The sequence below is a fragment of the Lichtheimia ornata genome (genome assembly GCF_029851405.1).
Source record: "Lichtheimia ornata isolate CBS 291.66 chromosome Unknown scaffold00105, whole genome shotgun sequence".
Lineage (NCBI taxonomy): Eukaryota > Fungi > Mucoromycota > Mucoromycetes > Mucorales > Lichtheimiaceae > Lichtheimia > Lichtheimia ornata.
Window position 1 is genome coordinate 47,520 of NW_026695425.1, and position 22,498 is coordinate 70,017.

The 22,498-nt window shown below is 43.2% G+C and overlaps 8 protein-coding genes across 8 annotated transcripts; 4 read left to right on the top strand and 4 right to left on the bottom strand.

Moving 5' to 3' along the window:
* Positions 1-250: 250 nt before the first annotated feature.
* O0I10_011948 (uncharacterized protein) lies at positions 251-858 on the bottom strand (the record flags this gene model as incomplete). The annotated part of the gene is made up of 2 exons (XM_058491905.1): positions 251-516; positions 804-858. The coding sequence occupies 2 exons, from the start codon at positions 856-858 to the stop codon at positions 251-253; spliced, it is 321 nt and encodes a 106-aa protein (XP_058337334.1).
* Positions 859-4,266: 3,408 nt separating this feature from the next.
* Positions 4,267-4,919, top strand: O0I10_011949 (uncharacterized protein; the record flags this gene model as incomplete). The annotated part of the gene is made up of 3 exons (XM_058491906.1): positions 4,267-4,497; positions 4,576-4,701; positions 4,770-4,919. The coding sequence occupies 3 exons, from the start codon at positions 4,267-4,269 to the stop codon at positions 4,917-4,919; spliced, it is 507 nt and encodes a 168-aa protein (XP_058337335.1).
* A 429-nt stretch (positions 4,920-5,348) lies between these two features.
* O0I10_011950 (uncharacterized protein) lies at positions 5,349-7,465 on the bottom strand (the record flags this gene model as incomplete). The annotated part of the gene is made up of 6 exons (XM_058491907.1): positions 5,349-6,072; positions 6,130-6,508; positions 6,570-6,867; positions 6,912-7,032; positions 7,077-7,100; positions 7,170-7,465. The coding sequence occupies 6 exons, from the start codon at positions 7,463-7,465 to the stop codon at positions 5,349-5,351; spliced, it is 1,842 nt and encodes a 613-aa protein (XP_058337336.1).
* Positions 7,466-9,243: 1,778 nt separating this feature from the next.
* Positions 9,244-10,269, top strand: O0I10_011953 (uncharacterized protein; the record flags this gene model as incomplete). Its single annotated transcript, XM_058491908.1, has 1 exon — positions 9,244-10,269. One exon carries the CDS (start codon positions 9,244-9,246, stop codon positions 10,267-10,269), a length of 1,026 nt encoding a protein of 341 aa, XP_058337337.1.
* A 397-nt stretch (positions 10,270-10,666) lies between these two features.
* On the bottom strand, positions 10,667-11,621 carry O0I10_011954 (uncharacterized protein; the record flags this gene model as incomplete). Its single annotated transcript, XM_058491909.1, has 2 exons — positions 10,667-11,140; positions 11,193-11,621. The coding sequence occupies 2 exons, from the start codon at positions 11,619-11,621 to the stop codon at positions 10,667-10,669; spliced, it is 903 nt and encodes a 300-aa protein (XP_058337338.1).
* A 4,803-nt stretch (positions 11,622-16,424) lies between these two features.
* On the bottom strand, positions 16,425-16,763 carry O0I10_011957 (uncharacterized protein; the record flags this gene model as incomplete). The annotated part of the gene is made up of 1 exon (XM_058491910.1): positions 16,425-16,763. The coding sequence occupies one exon, from the start codon at positions 16,761-16,763 to the stop codon at positions 16,425-16,427; it is 339 nt and encodes a 112-aa protein (XP_058337339.1).
* A 1,699-nt stretch (positions 16,764-18,462) lies between these two features.
* Positions 18,463-20,445, top strand: O0I10_011958 (uncharacterized protein; the record flags this gene model as incomplete). Its single annotated transcript, XM_058491911.1, has 4 exons — positions 18,463-18,528; positions 18,622-19,157; positions 19,206-19,828; positions 19,973-20,445. The coding sequence occupies 4 exons, from the start codon at positions 18,463-18,465 to the stop codon at positions 20,443-20,445; spliced, it is 1,698 nt and encodes a 565-aa protein (XP_058337340.1).
* A 702-nt stretch (positions 20,446-21,147) lies between these two features.
* Positions 21,148-22,440, top strand: O0I10_011959 (uncharacterized protein; the record flags this gene model as incomplete). The annotated part of the gene is made up of 1 exon (XM_058491912.1): positions 21,148-22,440. One exon carries the CDS (start codon positions 21,148-21,150, stop codon positions 22,438-22,440), a length of 1,293 nt encoding a protein of 430 aa, XP_058337341.1.
* Between the last annotated feature and the right edge of the window lie 58 nt (positions 22,441-22,498).

Consider the following 22,498-nt stretch of genomic DNA (forward strand, 5'->3'; position numbering starts at 1 on the left):
TTAGCGCTCGCGGATATTGGTTTCGTGGAGGATCATTTAATTTTCGTGGAGGATCATTTAATTTTCGCGCAGGATGGACTTTTCGCGGTTTGCGGGAAATGGTTCGCGGAGGAGTCTTTGAACAATGGGGGGTCTAGCGAGCTGTACTCGACCTTTTTTGTATGAAAACCTCTCTTCGCCTTCCCCATTGTTCAAAGACTACGGGTTGTAAGTTATATGGTATTGTGTATTGACGACGATAACACATGTCTCAGGAGGTAGGTATGGTGATGATGGCTTCAGAGAGGGGACAAAAGGTGTTCGATGGTATTTTTGCATTACGGTCTAAGCTTGGTTGTATCGCCTGCATAAAAGTGGCATATTCTTGTGCTCCACAAGCGGGAACATTTGGAGGTGTATGTGTATCATCAAACTCGCCTTCCTCATTTTGTTCTAAAGCATCATCCCGTGTATGGGCTAGGCCCGTGTAATCCGCGCCGAATGTACGAAGAGGTCTTCGCCGATACTGGCTTTTTGCTATGCGCAAGATCCATCACTTCGAACGAGAGCGTTGTGAATGTTGCGACCATTATACCAAATGTCGAGTGGTTCAGTAATGCCGATGCGTTTAACCTTCGACTCGTGTGAGGCCAATTCGCGCCGTATCCATGAATAGGTATATCTTTATTCAATCGTTTGACAAAACTTATCACTAATAGCTGAAAATGTAGCACCATCATCCAGAAGGGCGTGTATTCGTTGTCCTCTGAGGTTACTGGAATCAGCATTTCATCACATTCATCTTGTTTCTTTATAGGACTTACAAGGCAAACCATCATCCACATCGTCATCGACAATGGCTGCTGAGCGATTGACCATTGGTTCGGGCTCTTGGGTAAATGAGCCGCTATGGGTTTGCGTCCATGATAGATCAAGTATTCATTGCAGAGCATGATTGCTGTCTTCGTAGACGACCACAATGGAAGCAATTTGGGTTGTCTTGGTTACGTGAACGTTTCATGGGTGAGCGTTCATAGGTGCTCGATCCCTCATGCGTTCGCTTGTTGTTGATGAATGAATTATTGCCTTGAACATGTAATCCGGATATGTAATGTGCGATGGTCTCCAAGGACTGCTTGATGAAAGAGGAACCAAACTTGGTTGAAACAAGGCTGTATATGACATGCTTGTTTTGCAATGATGAAAGGAGTGCTACTATCATGGGCACATGGTATTTGTCCTCGCCGGTTTCGATCGAGCGTTGCACAAAGCGTTTGGTGTATGTGCGAATGTCTTCATCCGGTTTTTGCCTCCATGTGCAACACAACCTCCATGCTAATCAATTTTTGTTCAGGTGTGTCAAACTTGTCAATAAATGCTTGCTGATGGCAGCCCATGTGTAGTCGGGGTTCTCTCAAGACGTCGTCCAAATCCAAAGACTTGAGTATCATCCAGGCATTTGGGCATCAATCTTTGCCATTGGTCTTCGGTTTCAACTGCAGGACTGTAGCCCTTTGACAAATGCTCTTAAAAACATCTCCGTCGACAGGTGCATTTTTTGCGCATGGGTTCCATTTTTTCATTGCCCACAATTTGTAAGGCTGGTAGTTCGGCAATGATATGCGAGTCTTTTTGCTTGTCATCTTGTTCTGAATTTGAAGCAATGGTCCATCGTGCTGACTTGTATTTGGAATTGTGGGTGTAGGGGATACTTTTTGTTGCAAAGACGACGATACTTGTCTACTTGCTCTTGAGCGTTTTCAGCGGCTCTCATAGCATTGGCTTGTTCTTCCTGAGGTTTGTCATTGATGACTGCTTCCTGAAAAGGGCGTCCTTGTGATCGGCTTGCATTTTTAATTTATGCAATGTTCAGGGATGCAGTGAGAGGAGAGTCATTCGTGTGTTTTATGGGTTGTAAATTCTCCCTTTCTTGGGTGGAATTGAAAAGTTTGCTCGGATCAGGTGTTGCAGCTTCCTCCCTTTGTGGGTCAGAATTGTCACGCTGCTCATTGTTATTATCAACTTCCATATCATCATGAATTGAAAGTCTTTCCATAATTTCTTGTACGCGTCTTCCACGTTGTCGTCGTTGACGCCGCTCGCGTTGGTTGTTGTTGGTGTTGGTCTCATTTGGATGTTGTTCTTGGGGTTGTTCGTTGTTGGACATGGTGACAAAGGAATTCACTGTAAAAAATGTTGTGTACGCGTTTGAGAAGTAGAAAGGATAAAACAAAGAAAGTACAGTGAGACCTAAAGATAGTTGTCTTTATTACCATGTCTGTATTCAGGCTATTTATATGGCGGTGGATTAGGATTAAGGAGTAAAAGATAGATAGGTTTGTATTAATGCATATACATGCATTCCACAGGCACCACAAGCACGTAAAGGATGCAATTGCCGATGGGGATGCAAGACTGAGACTTGTCAATGCCGCGAGCCGATAATACGAAATGCACCAAGAATTGCCATTTTCATTTGGGTGAACCTTGCCGTAACCAACATGTGAGCAGCCACAATGATCCAAAGATCAAAAGGACTTCGCGTCGCAAGAATTTGAAGGTTACAAAGAAGCCAGCGGTTCGTCCAATCACACGATCACTTACACGGCGAGAGACAAGGTCTTGGGCAGCACGTAGATAGCACGTACAGCAACGTTTCACTTATACGGAAAATAAATCCATCACAACTTGTGCCGTAATGCATTCCTACGACTACTTTATGACCCACGTACTATTAAGGGTAACTATGAATAGCTACCATTCAGGAATACTTCAAATTAAACACCCAAGTATCATTCCTCTTGAATTACTGTAACCATGATTACCATTGCCCTTAATAAAACCTATTTTATTCTCTCATACACTATTCTAATTCTGTCATGTATCCTACATTGGCTGGAGACAATCCCATGCATGTTATTGTATATAGCCATAGCGTCCGGTAGCAGTCGTCAGCGCTAGATGATAAAAAAAACACGAGTTGAAAAGAAAACAGGACCACCACGTAACATCATATCCCCAATACTATACCTTTGTGCATAGCTACTCCCTGTCATCCAACACTTACCAATCCAATAACGTCTCCAATAAATGCTTCTCAAAGTATGATGATACCAACCTTGCAAAGAAACCTTCGATGACCTCGATTTGGTTTATCGTCTTAACCCAAGTTGGCACACCGTGTGGGGTTCTGGTGACAAGGCGTTTGACGATGGCGAACAAGATGGACTGAATCAGGTTGACCAGCAAGTGTTGTAAAGCGCATTGCAATAGTGGTGAAGAAGCGTATGACGTGTGGGTTGTATCGAGTGCTGTGAATAGTGTTGTTTGAGAAGGACGTGTGGTGACAAGAAACCAGCCAAGGACACGCGGTGCTTATAGATGGAGAGTTCCAGATGGAGTGAATGGTGCTAATGGAGAAGTCTGAATGGTGACAAGAAGGTATACAAGAGGTGGAAGGCGTGAACGGAGTAGTTGTACAAGAAGAATAAAGAGGGTGGTGAAAGAAGAATACGCTATTGGAGATTTGCGCTTGGTGACTCGGTCGATTTTCAAGTGGGGGCAGCATAATGCGGAGGGTTTTTTCCAAGTAGCCTTAACAAGGGGTCGTTGAAAGACATCCACCTCTCATATCTTTACTTTAACAACGCAATATGTGTCTACCATCATAGGCAAAAAAGTAAAGCGATACCATGTTGCGTTGTATGTAAGACTAAAAACAATAGAAGTGAACAGTGTTTGGGATGGTTGTTGTATTAAAAATTTAGCTGCCAGAGTTCAAGAGATAACGACTTGAAAAATCCTAGTTAATTTCGTGTCGTCAAGATTTACTAGGGAATCCTCGAAGTTTACTAGCTGGTATCGATGTACACCGAAATCCCTAGTCTAAATGGTGTCCTCCAAATTGACTAGCTAATTCACCAGATTGACTAGCTAATTCACCAAATTGACTAGCTAATTCACCAAATTTACTAGTCAATCCTCGATTTTGAAGCTAACATGCATTTAGGAATATTTCGGATGAATACATATATTTTAGGTCTAATCATCATAATGCTTGTATATTTCATTGGATGCCTCAATCTTATCATTGACTACCGAGATCTGTCATCTTCACTCTGGGTCATTGATTCGAGCATAATCCTTCAACCATTATTGCTGAGATAGCATTCAACCGGTTACACCCGTACACCTGAGTAGCAACGTACCACCAGCATCCAAGAGAATGAATAACACATACGGATTCTCTCTCTCTCTCTCTTTTTTTTTTGTTCAATACTTTTCCACATGTCTTTCCTTACTTTGGAGGAGATTGTCGCAAAAACTACTGACAGTACTCGTGATGAGATCGAGAACGACCTGCAAACATTCGCCAATGCCTATGGGTTTGTTGTCTATCTTGATAGCGGCGGAAACCTAGATCCGAGCAAAGGCACTGTTAAAGCCTACTTCAAGTGCATACATGGTGGCACCTATCAGCCACGCCATGTAGTAAACAACAACAGCCTTGATGAAAACGTAAGTGGGATGAAGATAGCGAACAATGGTACATACGAATTAAAACATGTTACCGATATTAACAACTACCTTGTTTAGCTTACTGATACCAGTATTGCCATCCATGACGGTGACAACGAAAGCGTTATTGACACCACAACGGAAAATCCCGATACTTCAGAAAGCAATAGTACCATGAAAGATAACGCATCGGATAATGATAAGGTATTCAACGAGGGTTATTGCAATGATTGCGATTGTTAAAACTCATACATGTATATGGCCCCTTTCAGGAAGAGAAGACTGATGATAAGCGTTTTTACGTGGACAAGAACGGAGTTCGCAAAAGAAAACCCACACGCATATCGAAACTCGATATACTTATGTCACCTACAAAAAGTTGGCTCCCCCCAGCTGGAGTTGAAAAAATTGTAGGCAGTTGACTTAGACAGCGCCAGCCAACAACTCCAGCAGCGTAGGGCTTTGCTATTTGCACCATGTCAATACACCATGTCAATTTTAAATCCAGACGGCGGCACCATGTCCCCCTCATTCAGTTGGCGTTTTCTCAGCCCAAAGGTATGAACCACCTCCAACGATGCAACCACATGCACTTTCTCTTATACAGACTCTCGTACAATCAGCATTGGGAAAAGTCGCCATTGCATTGGTGCACCAATCTAAGTTCCATTCGCTCAAGACCCTAGAGATTAGCTCTCCCACCATATACCCAAGAACAAGCTCAAATAGTGTCTGGTTTTCACGTGGTCGCTATGGTGAGGAGCCTTTTAAGATGATGGATAAACCATGGTAACTATATATTTGAGAAGTGGATGTGATAACTATATCGTAATTATACAATGTCTATGTTGCTAGCACGTGAGGTCAAGGACACTTTCAGCATCAGATGAGTCGCTATCCGAGATCACAATCTTCTCATCCTCGTTTGGCTCTGGAATTGCTTGGTAACGTGATTGTGCGAATTCAAACGATAGGAAGAAAGTCTCATACCATGGATCTTGCATTATGGTAGAACCTCTTTTTGAGAAGCCAGGGTGTGTTGGGCTGATCTCGGGCCATTGGAAAGCAACATCCTCTGGAATAGTAATGAGTATGAAATGCGCATTTTTCAACTGCAAGATGATGGGATGAGTAGATGCTGCCTCGGCAGGCGGGATACGTGATGGTATGTATAAATATGTGAGTGGTCCGTAGAAGGCGATTGGTCGTTGAAAGGTATCAGCAGCAATCTGGACACATTCTGGAGCCATGAACCATTTCCCGGAACCCTTTGCAAGAACAGCTTCGATTTTTGGTGCATCATCCTTCTTGTACATGGTATGCTTGTTGCTTAGAAACTGGATGGCCATCCTGGTTTTGACATCTTCATACAAATGCTCGTTTCCATAGATAGCCCATGCGAGAGCACGAAAACCACAATTTCCATCACCAGCAGGATTGTACACTGATTCAACAGCCTTCTTAGGGATGTTACTCATCACCATTTGCAAGTTGGGTATGATTCGCAGCTTTGGTTGGCTTTTGGGTAAAGGATCGGATGTAGGTTCAGGTTGGCTTTCAGGTTTCTTTTCTTGCCTATAATGCGTATCATGTTAGTGATCCTATCAATAAATGATTGTTATTCACACGTACCGCATTTGACTTCCTTGTACCCCGGCGAGTGCCTTGGCTTTCTTTTTAGCAAGATCTCGATGAATCTCTAAGCCGATTCGCCCACGCTTTGTAGAGCGGGTGGTGTTGCCTTTGGCATTGGGTTTGCTTTTTGGTTGCAATAGATGTTCAAGGTCGACACATCCATCATCATTGACATTCTTCAATTGTTCAAGAATTGGTTTAAGTTGTTGATGGATATGGTGGTGATGTTGACCAGTGCTATGCTCGTAACTAACATGTTCGATTCTTGACAACTCGGCACTGATTTGATCCAATATGGTTGGGACTACAGGTGGATGGGTGATTGCTATGATATCGCTGGCGTTGTGTTGCGATTCATAATCATTGCCAATGATTTCTAGGAATATAGGATAATGCACATAAGTATGGACGATGAAAACAGTTACTATCGAGCTCACCTAAATCAGTTGCAGTCTCTTCTGGGAAAAGATGCCAACGTCGAGGCACTAAGGACAAAGGGATCTCACCACTCGGAGGGATGCGGTGGCAACAAGGAAGGTTGAAATGAATGCGGATAGGGCAACGACAATAAAGAGTGTTCAAGGGATTCAAATAATCGAGCTCGTCTCGGATGGCATTGTAAGCAAATAAAGAAATCTTATTGCGCAAAGCTGCGAGACGTGCTCGTTTGGCTTGTGGCATACGACCATCATGGGCATGGGTCTCCTTGTCATATTGCTGGTTCCATGATTTATCCTACAACATGTGAAATAATTCATTAGCATATCATTGTAAGGTGCAGACTCATAACATATCTTTTGTCTATAGTATAGGTCAATGGATTTATATGCGGCAAATAGATTGCTGGCAGCGTTAAGATTCCTCTTCAGATCAGCATGAGCTCCTTCGGTACGATTGGTGCTAGTTGTTCCTAGATGTGGATGTGCAGCGACGTATCGTCCAACCCTTTCTCCTTGAAAGCAAGCTTCCTGGATAATCGTAAAGAAAAATGGAATCAGTAACCTAACCACAAGATACAAAGGATAAAAAAAACCTACTTGTTGATGTAATCTGTGGCAATTGCTTTCCCTTTCTCCTCCTTTATCAAATCCACTGCTTCCCATATCTTCTTCATAGCTGCTTCTTCAGCCTTCACATCGGGGACTAGGTAACGGTCCGACCCAGGGGCTTCACGAAGCTTGGTTGCCATCAAGAAATTAAGCTGCTTTTCAAACTCATCATACTGAGAGGTTGGTGTAAAGAGCTTGCTCAGATTTTGCTTGAAGTTGCGGCGTAAGAGCATCTCCAATGGTTGGGAGTTAAGTTTGGTGTAACAACCTCCGGTGCCTATCATAGGATGGCCATAAAAATGCCAAATTTCACAATGGTTAGCCTCTATATCTGAGTTGATCAAATAAATCAAACCTTGTACAACACGCCAACTCTTTTCACTCTTCCTCTTTCTTATTATGTTTACTCGTCGTATACTTGAATTGCTCTATGAAGATGATGAGGAACTCGAACGCCTTGAACATATTCGCCATATCAATGAATTGCTCGACTCTGAAACGATTCCAGTACGTGGTGGATCACATCCTGGTAGAAGGTATATCTACCGGAACCATCAGTTTGCACATGAGTGCTTAGTGCGAGATTACTTTGCTCCCAGGCCTGTTTACACCGAACAGCACTTTCGTAGACGCTTCAGAATGTCCAAGCGGTTATTCTTATACATAGTCGAAGAGATGAAAAAGGTCGATACACTTTTCACTCAGCGCTATGATGCTGCTATGAAGCCTGGTTTGTCCCCTTTGGTGAGGGCTACTGCTGTCATGCGTCAATTGGCATACGGTATTGGTGCAGATACTGCTGATGAGTATCTTCGAGTGGCGGAGAGCACCGCTTTGGAGTCATTGATCAAGTTTTGTGAAAACTTAAATACCATCTTCGGTGACAAATACTTGCGACAACCCAACCAACATGACGTCCAACGGTTGCTCTCAGAAAATGCAGCAAGGGGATTTCCTGGAATGCTCGGCTCCATTGACTGTATGCATTGGCAATGGGACAATTGCCCTGTTGCTTGGCATGGTGCTTACACAGGTCGCTCAAAGCATGCAAGCACAGTTCTAGAAGCTGTTGCTTCTTATGACTTGTGGATCTGGCATGCCAGTATTGGCCACCCAGGATCTTTGAACGATCTCAACATCCTTCATAGATCAAATCTCTTCAACAACATTGCTTCAGGTGAAAACCATCAATCATTTAATGCTTCTAATACCCGATCTTTTAACAATATTGCATTAGGCAAAGCACTTCGGCAACGTATACCATCAATGGCCACGAATACCATATGGGCTACTATCTTGCTGATGGAATTTATCCTGATTGGGCCACCATGATGAAAAGTTTTAGTAGTCCAGCTGGTAGAAAGCAAGAGGTAAGTCTACGTGGCATACGTTTATCTATACTATCAGCCTGATCAATGATTGGAAACTTATGTACATAGCACTACAACAAGATGCAAGAAGGTGCTCGCAAGGATGTGGAGCGTGCTTTTGGAGTGCTCCAAAAACAATTTCTCATCGTTCGCAATCCAGCACGGCTTTCAAAGCATCGAGACGTGATCAATGTTATGCGAGGATGCATCATCCTCCATAACATGATTATTGAAGATGAATGTGCTGAACCTGTTGAAGATCTGGAAGAAGAACATGTACCACTGCTTTCGATCGATAGAAATCCGGTTACCCTTGGAGAGTATAGTACAGTGACCCACAAAATTGTTCAAATATTTTGTACTTTTGCATAAATCGTTTCCTGGCGCATTGCCATGCATATAGAACATAGTGATATTATACATCATTCGATAGCGTATCTAATTGGGCACATAATGCAATTCACGTGATGTGTGGAACATTGAAATTCATGCAGCTAGCGGGGAATCAATAGCGTCGATACACTTGAACAATTTTGAGGGTACTTCACCAATATTACATAAATGAACATCTACAACATGTGGAGCCTTTATTCTTTATAATGTTATTGATAAGCCACTAATAAAAGTTTTTACTGCCTTGAGCATGGCCTAGGCCCTTTTCCCTTCGACTTCACTTATAAGTAACTTTTATTATGCGTCCAATCAGTAACCAGAAGAAAGAGGATGTGAAACATCTTCTACAACAAGGTACACCATACCGCGAAATCTCTACACTCACTGGTGTCTCCCTTGGAGCTATTCGAGCTATTCGAAAGGACCTGAATGTCGACATTGAACCTAATGGAGCTGGTCGAAAGCGCATAATGTCAAGCAATGACATTCGTGTTGTCATTCGGAAACTCGTAACTGGCGAATACAAGAGTGTTGAAGACGCAAGCCGTCAGCTCCGAGCTACCTACCCCAACAAGGTGACCCCAAGTGCTGAAACGATTCGTCGTGAAATGAAGCGTCTCAATTACACCGCAATTAAGAAGCCCAATGTGTTGCCATTGACCCGATCGCGTCGCAATGCACGATTCCGGTTCGCGCAAGCATATCGTTCTTGGACTGTAGAGGACTGGAAACGTGTTGTTTTCAGCGACGAGACAAAAGTGAACCGTTTGGGAAGTGATGGCCTTCATTGGACTTGGATTGATCCTGATGGCAAATTACGTGAACGCAATGTTATCCATACATATAAGCATGGTGGCGGAAGCATCATGATCTGGGGCTGTTTTTGTTGGTCAGGGCCCGGGTTTATCACCAAAATTCAAGGAACCATGAATGCCGACCTCTATTGCAGCATTTTGGATGATGAATTCAAGCAATCATTGGAATATTACGGCCTTGAAGTGAATGACATCATCTTTCAGCATGATAATGATCCTAAGCACAAGTCCCGGAAAGCCACCCAATGGTTCCAGGATAATGGTGTTGAGGTCCTACCATGGCCATCGTACTCTCCAGACCTCAATCCTATCGAACATATGTGGGCAGAGCTCAAACGCAAGTTGCTTCTCTATGATGAGCCTGCTAAGTCCATGACCGAGTTCTGGGAAAGGGTTTCCTATACCTGGAACAAGTGTATGACGAAGGAATACTGTGAGAGACTCATAGAAAGCATGCCACGACGTATAGAAGCCTGTTATAAAGCAAGAGGAGGCTATACTAAGTATTAATAAAACATGTTCTAGTTCCCCTCAAAATTGTTCAAGTGTATCGACTCTATTGATTCCCCGCTAGCTGCATGAATTTCAATGTTGCACACATCACGTGAATTGCATGGTGTGCCCAATTAGATACGCTATCGAATGATGTATAACATCACTATGTTCTAAATGCATCGCAATGCGCCAGGAAACGATTTATGCAAAAGTACAAAACATTTGAACAATTTTGTGGGTCACTGTAGACGGTGGGAAGAAATCAAGGATCGAAGTGCCCATTTACAGCTGAGACATGATCTAATCGAGCATCTTTGGCAATGCTATGGCAATAACAACGTTTAAACGATTGAGTTACATTGTTTTTTTAAATCACTTTATCACACATTATGGCTACTATCTAGCTCTTCGACTATTGTGTATCGAACCCAGCATCACCATCACCATTCGATACGGACTGAGACTGTATTTGCTTCTTCATATATACGTCCAAGATTTGCTGTTGGCGCATCATAAAATACTGCTTGGCGATAGGATTCATGGTCGAGGTATCTTTTGACATAATCTCAAGCTCGCATGCTTCTTGGGCGACTTCAAGCTTTTGGCGTGCAATTTTTGAAAGTTCCTGTTGCACTTCGAGCAACTCGTCGGCCTTTCTTTTGTTGGCATGCTCTTCAGCTTGCTTGGCCTTTGCCTTCTTGTTTCCCATTGGCCTCACTTCATCTGCGACCGACTCGACAACTGCTGGCTGCGTTTTTTGTATATATCGAGTGCTGAACTTCTGGCATTCTTTGAGATACTCATAGCAATGCATGAACTGAAACTCCTTTCCTGGTTTTCCAGCTGCTGCTGTGCTCTCACGGAATAGTTGACGGGCAGCATTGATCTATAATTGCGAATAATAAGTATCATCATTGGATCAGCATTGTTTGTAATACCTCATCAGCCCCATTGCATCCACTGCGACCTTTAGCCGCCTCAACGAAGCCGATAAACTTTGAGACTTCGTACTGGATAACTTTCCACCGTGCTTCCAATGATTCAATCGAACGTACAGGACTACGATTATCAACAATCGAGCGCCAATGGTCATGAACAGACTTCCAAAAGCCAGTTCTGTTTTGGCCGGTACCAATGGCAGGATTTTCGGAAATATGGACCCAGGCTTGACATAAAGAGACTTCCTCGTTAAGTGACCTGGTCTGACCTCTTCCTCTAAATCTTGATCTTGATGAGGCAGAAGATGATGGATCATTTTCAGCAGGTGAAGGGCTATCCATTGACATCAAAGACGATGATCGAGAAAGGGTAGGTTCAGGGTGAGATGCGAAAGGGTAAGTAGTAGATTCAGGGTTGCTGCCAGACATAATAAAAGAGAAGTTTAAGAGTCAAGGTCCACTTCACAGACACAATGCATATATATATATTGAATTATAACCATTTATTATTATGGTTAAAGAAGATAACGTAATGCTTAGAAAGTGTTGATATGGTTAAAGGAGATAGCATAAAAGATGTGACGCGGTATTTACACGGTTTAGTCGGCGCCGTCTATTTTACACGGTTTAGCAGAAATTTTGACTCGCCGTGTAAATTGACTCTGCTCTTGACTCCACCATTGGGGATCAGACCGTGTAAAATCGGAGTCAATTTGGCACTTAGCTCCACCATTGGAGATGCTCTAAATGTACCTGGCGTAGCATCTTTGCTGCTTGTGGGAAGGCATTGTCAAGTGCATTGATCAATGCGCCTTCACTGTCGGTCACAATGACTCCTGGTGTTGACTCTTGGCCACTTGGATAAACAACAGTCTTCAATGTGTTGGCAAACCACATGTGGCTGTCATTGTCTTCATTTAAAAGCCATCGACCTGCAATTGCAAATGATTTCAAAGCTGGATAGCCGACATTACCAATACCAACCACATTGATAAATGGCATTTTCATCCTGTTTGTACGATACGTAGCATCCATGGAGACAACTTCTGGGAAGGATCGTGCCAATTGGATAGCATTCGTATAGGCAAAGAATATCGACTTTAGGTATGCTTTATCACCTTCACGTTCTGCATCATATCGAACTTCATATCCATGATCTTCAAGCGACGTAATCAAATTGAACATGGCACGATCAGGGTCGTTGTTGAAAAGTTTTTGGCGTATATTGGCGATATGCTTTGCTATAAAAGGCTGCCCATTCTCGGTCATGACACTGGCAATAGTAGCATTTCTGGTACCATGTCTGATCATATCGATAACCCTTTTCAAATTATCACCACGAAGACGACGATGCATAGGATAAGATGCAATATCCTTCTTGATAGGATGATTATGCTCATTCTCGGTCATGGTAGTGATACGCCACATGATGCTGTCGTGGGTCTTCGGTCTCACGTACAATCGAAATGGGCATTCGCAACGCTCTGACAGCTTTTCTCGTTGCTTGATCTCGCGGCTAGTGGCAGTGATGTTGCCCTGAGCGTCGGCATGATAAGTCATTGTCCCAGCCACGTCACGCTCCTTGTTGTTGCGAGGGGAACGATAATGCTTGCATACAATAAACATGTACTTGTTCATCCCCTTTTGGGAGCTTCTTTCAACATGCACCGATATCCCATTTGCTTTGGCCCATTTTTCAATGTCACCAAAAGCGGCCTCGCTACCACACCATTCTTTTTTAAGCTCTTCAGGAATATGTTGAGCGGACATGTCGTTGCTGGGCATTATGAAATGGAATCGCAAAGTTGTTAAAGGGACAATGGGGACAATCGAAGTGAGTGGGTCAATTGGTTTGTGTTCAAGGAACAAAGTTTTATTGCAAGCTTCGCGTATCCAACAAAAGTAGTCAGCGTTCGTTGCTGCACACGAGATCTATGTAAACGGAATGTCCCATCTATGTCAAATCGGCAACAATCTCGGGGTGAATGCGCTAATGGCGAAAGTATGTTTATTGAGAGAAGTCTATTGAGAGGTTGTATGCAATTCTATCATCGTATTAGCTAGTGAATGACTCTAAACAAATAAACGCTTGCATGGTGCACAGACAAAAAACGCCAACTGAATGAGGGGGACATGGTGCCGCCGTCTGGATTTAAAATTGACATGGTGTATTGACATGGTGCAAATAGCAAAGCCCCCAGCGTAAGTGTCCCTCTCCTTTTACCTTCCAACCTTTCAGATTCAAGATGTACGGATTACCAAGTTGCGATCGTAAACAGCTTTATTCCAGCAGTTGTATATTTGTCTACTCATACAGCAATAAACACGCTTTCAACTAAAAAGACCCGTTCTCGTAATGTTACGCCATTGTCAACTTGGAAGGATCTTGGCCTCGATCTTGACACGCCATCTACAACCAGCAGCCGAACCAATGGAGCGAATGGCAAAAGGAGCAAGCAGAGCCAACATGGACAATACAAGGAAAAATAGTGACAGCAGCAAAAACGTCGACAACGGCTCGTACCATCATACACCTTTATTATCTACCCATGATGATTTTGCTGGTGCAGGTTTATTACAGTCAAGGGATATAGGATGATACTGGTTGCAGTACACACATTGTCGTTATTCAGTGTAGTTGTAGTATTAGTGCAACGGGTAAAGGGTAACTTGGAATATGCAATACATAGTGGGATATAGGAAATGATGGTACAATAAAGATATGAGATATTATAGAAGATGTGTTGTAACACGAAAAAGGTTTTTATTGAGTCGTGGTGTGCGAGGTCTTGTACGTTGTACTTGTCCTTTAAAATGTCTGACAACGACTCGAATGCTCAACCTGAAAAACATGAATGACTCTCCATTGACCATCGCCTTGACGACGATCCGAATGTTGCCGATCCGTACTTCGATGTCACGAATGCCACTACGATGGAGGAGGCAAAGAGAGAAGTCAAGAACATGCGTTATGAGACCAAGGAAGAATGGATCTATGTACGCAAATACAACTTTGTTGAGAAAGAAGGTGATGGGAAGGATGATGATAATTCAGGTAGTACATGTAAAGATTGGTTTGCGGCATGATGGCTGACATTGTGTATGTCACCCCGCCTGCTCCTAAGCGCCGTCGTACAGCATCATGGAAATGGAACATGCTATTCCGTTGCCACCGTTCTGGTGTCAAGCAAGAACGCAATGACCGTGACGAGGGTGGTGATTCTGAGCAGCCTCGTTCTGTACAAAAGGAGAGCAAGAAGGTTTCTTGTGAAGGGCGGCTGAAAATCTATTTTCATCCTGAGGAAGACGTCAAGTTCACGGTATTCGTAAAAGAGCATTCGCATGGCTGTGAGCCTGGATCGATTGAAGAAGTACGGATGATGTCGTTATCCAAACATGTGGCACAAGAAATCCGAGATCTCCTGGATGGAGGCAAGATGGAGGATGTACGTCAAATCCGATTGCATTTGCAGAAAAAGGAGGGCTCTCTACCACTTACCGAACATGCCAAGAACATTGGCACTGTTGATGTATACAACGTTATCCACAAATGGCGCGTCAACCGCTATCAAAAGCATGCTGATGATCTTACGTCTGTCAACATTTGGCTTACGGAACTTGAGCAGCAATCCTTTTCTGTTTGGCGATATGCACGACTTGAGAACAAGTCTTTTTCTTTTGCCGTCTCATCACCATGGCAGAAACATCTTTTCCAGTACGGCATGTTTTTGTCCATTGATGCCACATACCATGCAACAGGATATCTAAATGGCTTGTTGTACACAATTGTGATACGGCATCCAGAAGCTGATCGTGGTGTGCCTATCAGCTACTTTTTTACAACGGATCAGACGCATGTACCTTTGGTGAAATGGTTTGCTGACTTGAAGGCCATGGGCATTAAGCCAAAAAAGGTAACAATAGACCGCAGCCTTGTGGAGAAAAAGGCAATTGAAACTGTTTGGGATCATGATGCCAGCATCCAATATTGTACGTGGCATGTTTTTCGTGCATGGATCAAGCAGTATCACGCCAAGGCATCTGGCAAGGCGAAAAAGAGGAAGGATGATTTGGTTGTTTTGCGTGGCGATCTCAAGATAATGATGTATGAGCGTGACCAGGAAACTTTCCAACGACACTGGAAGCAGTTCAAGAGCAAGTGGAAGAATCGCCAAAAAGAGTTCTTCGCATATTTCATAAGCAATTGGATCGATGATAGCAACTATGTGAATTGGACGGCTTGTCATCAGCCTGTGATGTACGACAACATGGCGACCAACAATTACGTTGAGTCTTGGCACAACCAATTGAAAACCGTGTACCTTAAACGCTACCGGGTTCATCGCCTTGACCACGTGTTACATTTGATCGCGCATGACATCGAAGCGGATTTGAAGCATGAAGTCCAACGTCGTGGATACAAGCTCGGTCGTATAACTAACCAAGACCGTGAAATCGTCATACAAGTACGAGAGGCGCAGAGGATGGATGAAGAAATGATGATGCTAAAGATTACGTTTGTTGAAGATGGCAAATACCAAGTAGCATCGTTCAATAACAATGCCATCAAATACGACGTGAGTGTATTTATTCATATTTTATTAATGATGATGCTACCCATAGCCTATCCTACAGCTTGTAACCGTTGGCAACAAAATTCAATCATGCTCATGCCTTAGTTTCTTGCTGCAACAAACCAAACACGCTTGCAAACATATGTACCTCCTTCGACGACGCTACGACAATCTTAAACTCAAGCATGAGCATAGCGCATCATATACAGGGCTTCCAATTTCATCCGCCTGATCATCCCGCAACAACGACTCACCAAATCATAATCCATCCACACCTGTTGTTGTTACCGAACCATCATCATCATCACCTCCGATTCCTTCTCCTATCGAGCAAGCTGATGCAAACATTGCAAATGATGCTGCTGATACAAACAATGAGCCCGACCTTGATGCTGTAAATGTAGCATTCACAACTACAAGATACGCTAGTTTCACTGAGATTACGACATTACGATTATAGACGAGCTCATGTCTTAGATACGATATAGCTTTAGCGTAGTTTAGATGTATGTGTATAAATACAAGTGTTGTCGACGACCCGACAACGACAGTCTTTTTCCACCGAATCTCTCTTGACTGTAAGTAAGACGACCTTCATGTATCCCATTTAGTAGCTTGCTATCCTTATCTATCTACGATTGATATGGGACCTGCAATGCTACACTTGTTGTGCTGTTTCTTGAGCATTGATACGTTGCAATACAGCAAGTCGCTGAGCATACTCATCACGCTGACGAGTGATTTCTTGAAACAGATGTTGGTTATCACCAGTGGCAAGATCAGTGATGGTGATATCCATAGCTTGGATCATGTTGGCCAATGCTTGCATGACTTGTTGCGGAGTAGCATCAACACCCAATTGACCCGAGATATCCGCTTGACGAGCATCTTCCATATCTGGTGTAAAAGCTGAGCCAGCAGCCGATGGTGGAATGGATCCTTCAGACATAGGTACGTCTTCTTGATGATTGTTTTGGGTTTGGTCTTGGTTGGACATGGTTTGTTGTCAGAATTCACAAGAAAAAAATGTGATCTTTGGGGAAAAGAAGAAGTTAAATCAAACACAGATAACAATAAAAGGGATCTTGTGAGAATGACGTTTATTCAAGAAAGCTATCTAATGGTCTTATATACTTTTGGATGAGACATGAGACATGTTTTATTATTATTGTGCCGAGGCACCGAGGGTATTAATGCGTGATTGTTTAAGACAATGACTTTGTTTCATTGTATGTGAGTCAAGCAACCGATCAAGTAAGAGGTCTACCACAAAGTCGCCCAAGAAGCATGTGAGCTTGGGATCATGTCAAAAGATACCTCGACATCAAGGAAGGCAGTGACATTCGTACAGATCGCTGGAAGGGGTACAACGGGTGGTCACGAATTCCCGGTGAACGTTACTGTCGTATTCCAAGTACCAATACATGTAAGATCCATCACCAAGTACAAGATGACAACCCATGGTATCACAACGACCACACTTATCCCACAAGAGAACACCACATGTAACATTCACACACATACACTCAAGGTTCATCACACAACGAGCCCCATCAACTCTATCTATCATTTCGTATATCCCCAACATCCTCATATGTACATCCTATTTCCATATAGCATCATCACACAAGTATCATAGAAACGTGTATAAGTCATGTTGTAGTTGTAGCTGGCAACAGCAGTTGAAAATAAGATATATTGATTCTCAAAGTACTTTATCTTGTTTTCATATCCAAATATCTCAGTTACCATCATCAGATTGTGAACCATGCTAAGGAGTTTAAGACCGCATCAGGTATTCATACCAACACAATTGAAGGTATCGTTCCTTTTAGTTCCATCTATTTATTACACACATATTGACCACCTTATGATTAGGCACCTGGAATGACATCAAGTCCATGATTCGCGCTCGCCACCGAACTGCCCCAACAATGAAGTATCGCCTGGCCGAATTTATTTTTCGTCGTAAGCATGCAGGTGATCTTTGAGGAGGGTTGGTGAAGGCATTGAAGGAGGTATCCTTTGAAAAGATCGGTTCCTCTGAGAGTATAGAGGAAGAATTCATGTATACGGAGGTCAAATGTGAACGCGATGACCTTGACCATGATGATTCGGAGTTCACCGGTAAGTTGATCAATTCGCCAATCATCAACAACGTGCTAAATAAAATGATTAGATGATACACAGTGGGAAACTGATACTCAGCATGATAAGAGCATCTCCAACGGTTGGGAGCTAAGTTTGGTGTAACAACCTCGGGTGCTTTCATACGATGGCGATAAAAATGCCAAATTTCACGATGGTTAGGCTCTATATCTGAGTTGATCATGTGGTGTACACGTATATCAAGTGACATTGAGATTATCGGTTAAACATTATCCATCATAACAATGCAAGCACATGCGGATCTTTACATCTTACCCACTTTCCACCATACGTACGCTTGATCCAATACGACCACATTTACATGCATCACCACACTCATCATCTCTTCATCCTTCTCTACCAGCATACTACACCCACGATATTAGAATTAAGATATAAAAGCACTGGAGCATCGTCTTCAGAATAAACATCAATCTCAAAGAGACTTCCTATTTTTGTTCCTTTGCTTTATTACTATTTTCATCTTTGTTTACCTCATTTTTTCTCTTTGAAAACCTTTGTTTATTCTTTCAATCACCTACCTTACCATGACCAATCGCACTACAAGATCATCATCCGCAAGAAGAAGCCAACCTCCTGATGATCCAGCACCTGTGAATCAAAGATAGGAGGAACAACGTCAAGAGGATCATGACATGGGTGAGGCATCTCAAGACACGCCTCAAAACAATGTACAAGAGACTCAGCAAGCTGATGAAGGTTCTGGTGCCACGCAAACACAAACTCCTGTTTCAAATTCAAACACACAAGCAACAACAAGACACCCACAAGTTGATTCCGTTCTTGTTCAATTGAATGAGCGTGTTGAACACACGGCCAGGAACCTTTTGCAAACACAAGGCAAATCGAGAACTGAACACGAGGAAGCCATGCATCAGCACTTTCAAGCACAAGAAGCAAGAGCAATCTATCAGCGTACCTTGGCCAACGTTTACGCCAACACAAGTAGCAACAAGGAAGACCAAATCGTGCCTTCAAACATGCCGATGCTACAGATAAAAGGTGGTCCCATGAGAGACGCGAACAAGGTCGTGCATGAATCAGTACAAGCATTTTTTACCAGCTTCGAAGCCCAATTGAGAAGTCGCCCGCTCAACTTGAACCGCCATTGGGAACGCTTGATATGGACTACTCTTGATTCGCAACAACATCAATGGGCCGCCAAACGCCTTGCTGGTAACCACTTCACATGGGATCAAGCAAAAAAGGAGATCCAGAAGATGTACGGGAACCCCTTGTATACCTAACACAAGCAATATGAGTTGTCAAGAAAATTTCAGCGACCAGGTCAATCACTCAAGCTTCACACTGAAGAATGGCAAGAATTGGCTTTTGAGGCCAACTGTGAGCCTAGTCCCCAAACCACGTTTAACTACGTCAATTCCTTGTTGAGGCCTGTATGGGAGACTATTTGGCCGATCTTGGCTACCAAGTTTGAGTTGGACCTGCCTGCATCCATCAATGAAGTAGCCCAATTGGCTATTGGCTCTATAGGTGAATACATGGAGTACGATCACGAGCAATGGACACCTATCAGACGTAAGCGTCAACACATGGGTACTCAAGAAGGCACATACAAAAAACTACACTATGGCAATTGCCCTGTGCATCCCAAGGGCAGCCACTCTGCAAGTGAATGTCAAGTCCTTCGTCACATCAACAAAAGTCGTTCAGATGTTTCTCAACATGCGCCTTCGCACAAGGCCACAACACCAAAGCTTTGTCACTATTGCAAGAAGGTCTCTTATTATCGTGGACATACATGCCCAGAATATCATCAACAAAAGAAAGTTGTCGACAACCGTAGCACACATGTCAACACGACATCCTCGCGCGATCAAGCTATCATCGACCATCTTTTGCCCATTAACCTTGAGAAAATGGATATTTCCGGTAAATCACACACCTGACACACTGCTAAAGGAGCATTTACTAACACTGCTCAATCATTATTTGTACCTATCACCATACAGACTGAACAAGTCATGGCCTTAGTGGATACGGGAGCCACCACCTCCTTCATCACCCCAACATTAGCTCATCAAATCAAAGCAGTATTAAATAAAGATGTTATCAAATATACAACTGTATTTCTCGCACAAAATGGCTCACAAGCCGTATTGCATGGTTTAGCACAAAATGTTCATTTACAATATGATGGCAAACAACGTATACACGATTTCTTAGTTATGGAATTATCAGGGGAAGCACCGGTAACCATTGGCCTTGACCTTATGCCCAAGCTTGGAATTGGTATCACAGATCTTGCCGTAGCGTGGGAAAAGCAACCACCCAACACCAGTGAAAAGATAAATGACGTACCCCCACCAAACGAGTCCCCAGCAGGCTCTTCCTCACAACGTAACGCTTTCTTTGACATTGTTCAACCAACAGTCGATCGCAATGCTCTGATTCCACCACGTTCATTTTGCACCGTACCTGAATCGGTTATACACCTCGACACGGAAGAAGGCGTAGTCTCGCATCGAAGACAATACACGCTGTCGTAGACACAGCTTAATCATCATAAAGTGGTTCCCACAGCTGTCATTTAATTCTCCTTCTCATCTCATGTTTGTCACACCTACATTCTCTCACGCATAAATCTTATCCTATATGGCTGTGAGGTACATGGGCACAGACGCGTACGTAAGATTATGGGTATATCGAGAATACCATCATCGTTACTAATCATGGTGTGAGGGCGTGGGAGAATCAGGTTATAGCAGGATCAATCATTTAGTATAAAAGAGTGGACGTCTTCATTGAATAAAGGGTATCTTCAGTCTCACTTGACTTATCATTGTCTCGTCTTTTGAAATCTCATTCCATTTTATTCCACTCGATCACACACGCTACCCATCGTATACCAAGACACGATCAAAGAACAGGTACAACAGTGGTTGAGTGATGGTATTGTTGAAGAAGCACCACCTCACACTATGTGGAATAGTCCTCTCACGTTAGCACCTAAGAAAGATCTATTTGGCAACTACACAGACAAGCGTCCATGCTTAGACCCACGGCATATCAACAAACTACTTGTCAGCCCGGATCGTCATCCACTTCCTCTCATCAAAGACATCTTCCGACAGCTTAATGGAGCTACAGTTTTTACAACATTGGATCTAAAGCAAGCTTTTCATCGATTCGAGATTTATGAGCCACACCGCCCTAAAACAGCATTCACTGTACCCGGGCATCCACAACTCATGTTTCGCGGTTGTCCCTTTGGACTCAAGCCTATCTCATCAACATTTCAACGCACCATGAACATCATCTTCCATGATCTTCCACATGTACTCACATTTGTCGACGACATCATCATCTTTTCCAACACACTTGAGGAACACGCTCAACACGTAGCTGAAGCTATTGAACGTCTCACCAGCGTCAACTTAATCCTCAACCCCAACAAGTGTCATTTCGCTCAAGAATCAGTCTACTTGCTTGGACTTTGTGTATCAGCACAAGGAATTGGTTTGGATCCTCGCAAGGGGGCAAATGTTCAAGAGTGGCCGGTACCTCGCACTGGCAAAGACGTACAACGGTTTCTTGGTGTTATCAACTACTTTCGTGAATCAATTCCCAATGCAGCTTCGAGGATGGCACCTCTCAACAAGCTACGACTTGAGCACCGTTTAGACGACTTATGGAATGACAGCGCGCAAGCAGCTTTTATCGACCTCAAACGTGTGTTATTACACGCACCTATTCTCAGCTATCCAAATCTCAAACATCCCTTCCAAGTGGCAACCGATGCATCAAATACAGGGATTGGAGCTGTACTTTATCAGATTATCGATGGCACAACACATCACATCGCTTTTACGGCACGATCTTTATCTCCTTCTGAACGCAACTATTCCACCACAAAACGTGAGTTACTTGCTATCATCTTCGCCCTCAACAAATTCCATCAATACTTATGGGGCAATCATTTCACCTTGTGTACAGATCACAAAGCGCTGGTCTATATTCACACACAAAAAGTGGCTAACGCCGTGATGATCAATTGGCTGGATACTATTCTCGAATACTCATTCGATGTCGTGCACATTCCTGGATTGGACAACACCCTACGTGATCAACTATCTCGCCTTTTTCCCACTGAAAAAGAGCTGGCAGGGGGCAATGTATCACACGACAAACAAACATCCACACAAAACAACGCCATACACGTTACAGGTAACCAAGGCAACAATGACAGCAGTGATGAACAGGATGATGACTTATATTTTGAACCTCCTGAAAACGAACGTAGACAACTGCTTAAGGATGCTCATCAATGTAAGGAAATGTTGAAAGACGCACACGCCTTCGGACACTTTGGAGCAAAGGCTATGGTCGCACAATTACAGCAAGATGGACTCAAATGGAACAACATGCATCGACAAGCACAAGAGATTGTACACGCTTGCACACAGTGTCAACAAAACAACATTGCAAAACAAGGCTATCAACCTTTACGTCCTATACATGCATTTCTTCCTGGTGACCATTAGGCTATCGACCTTGCTAGTGGATTCGACAAAAGTCATAATGGCAACCTTTACATCTTGG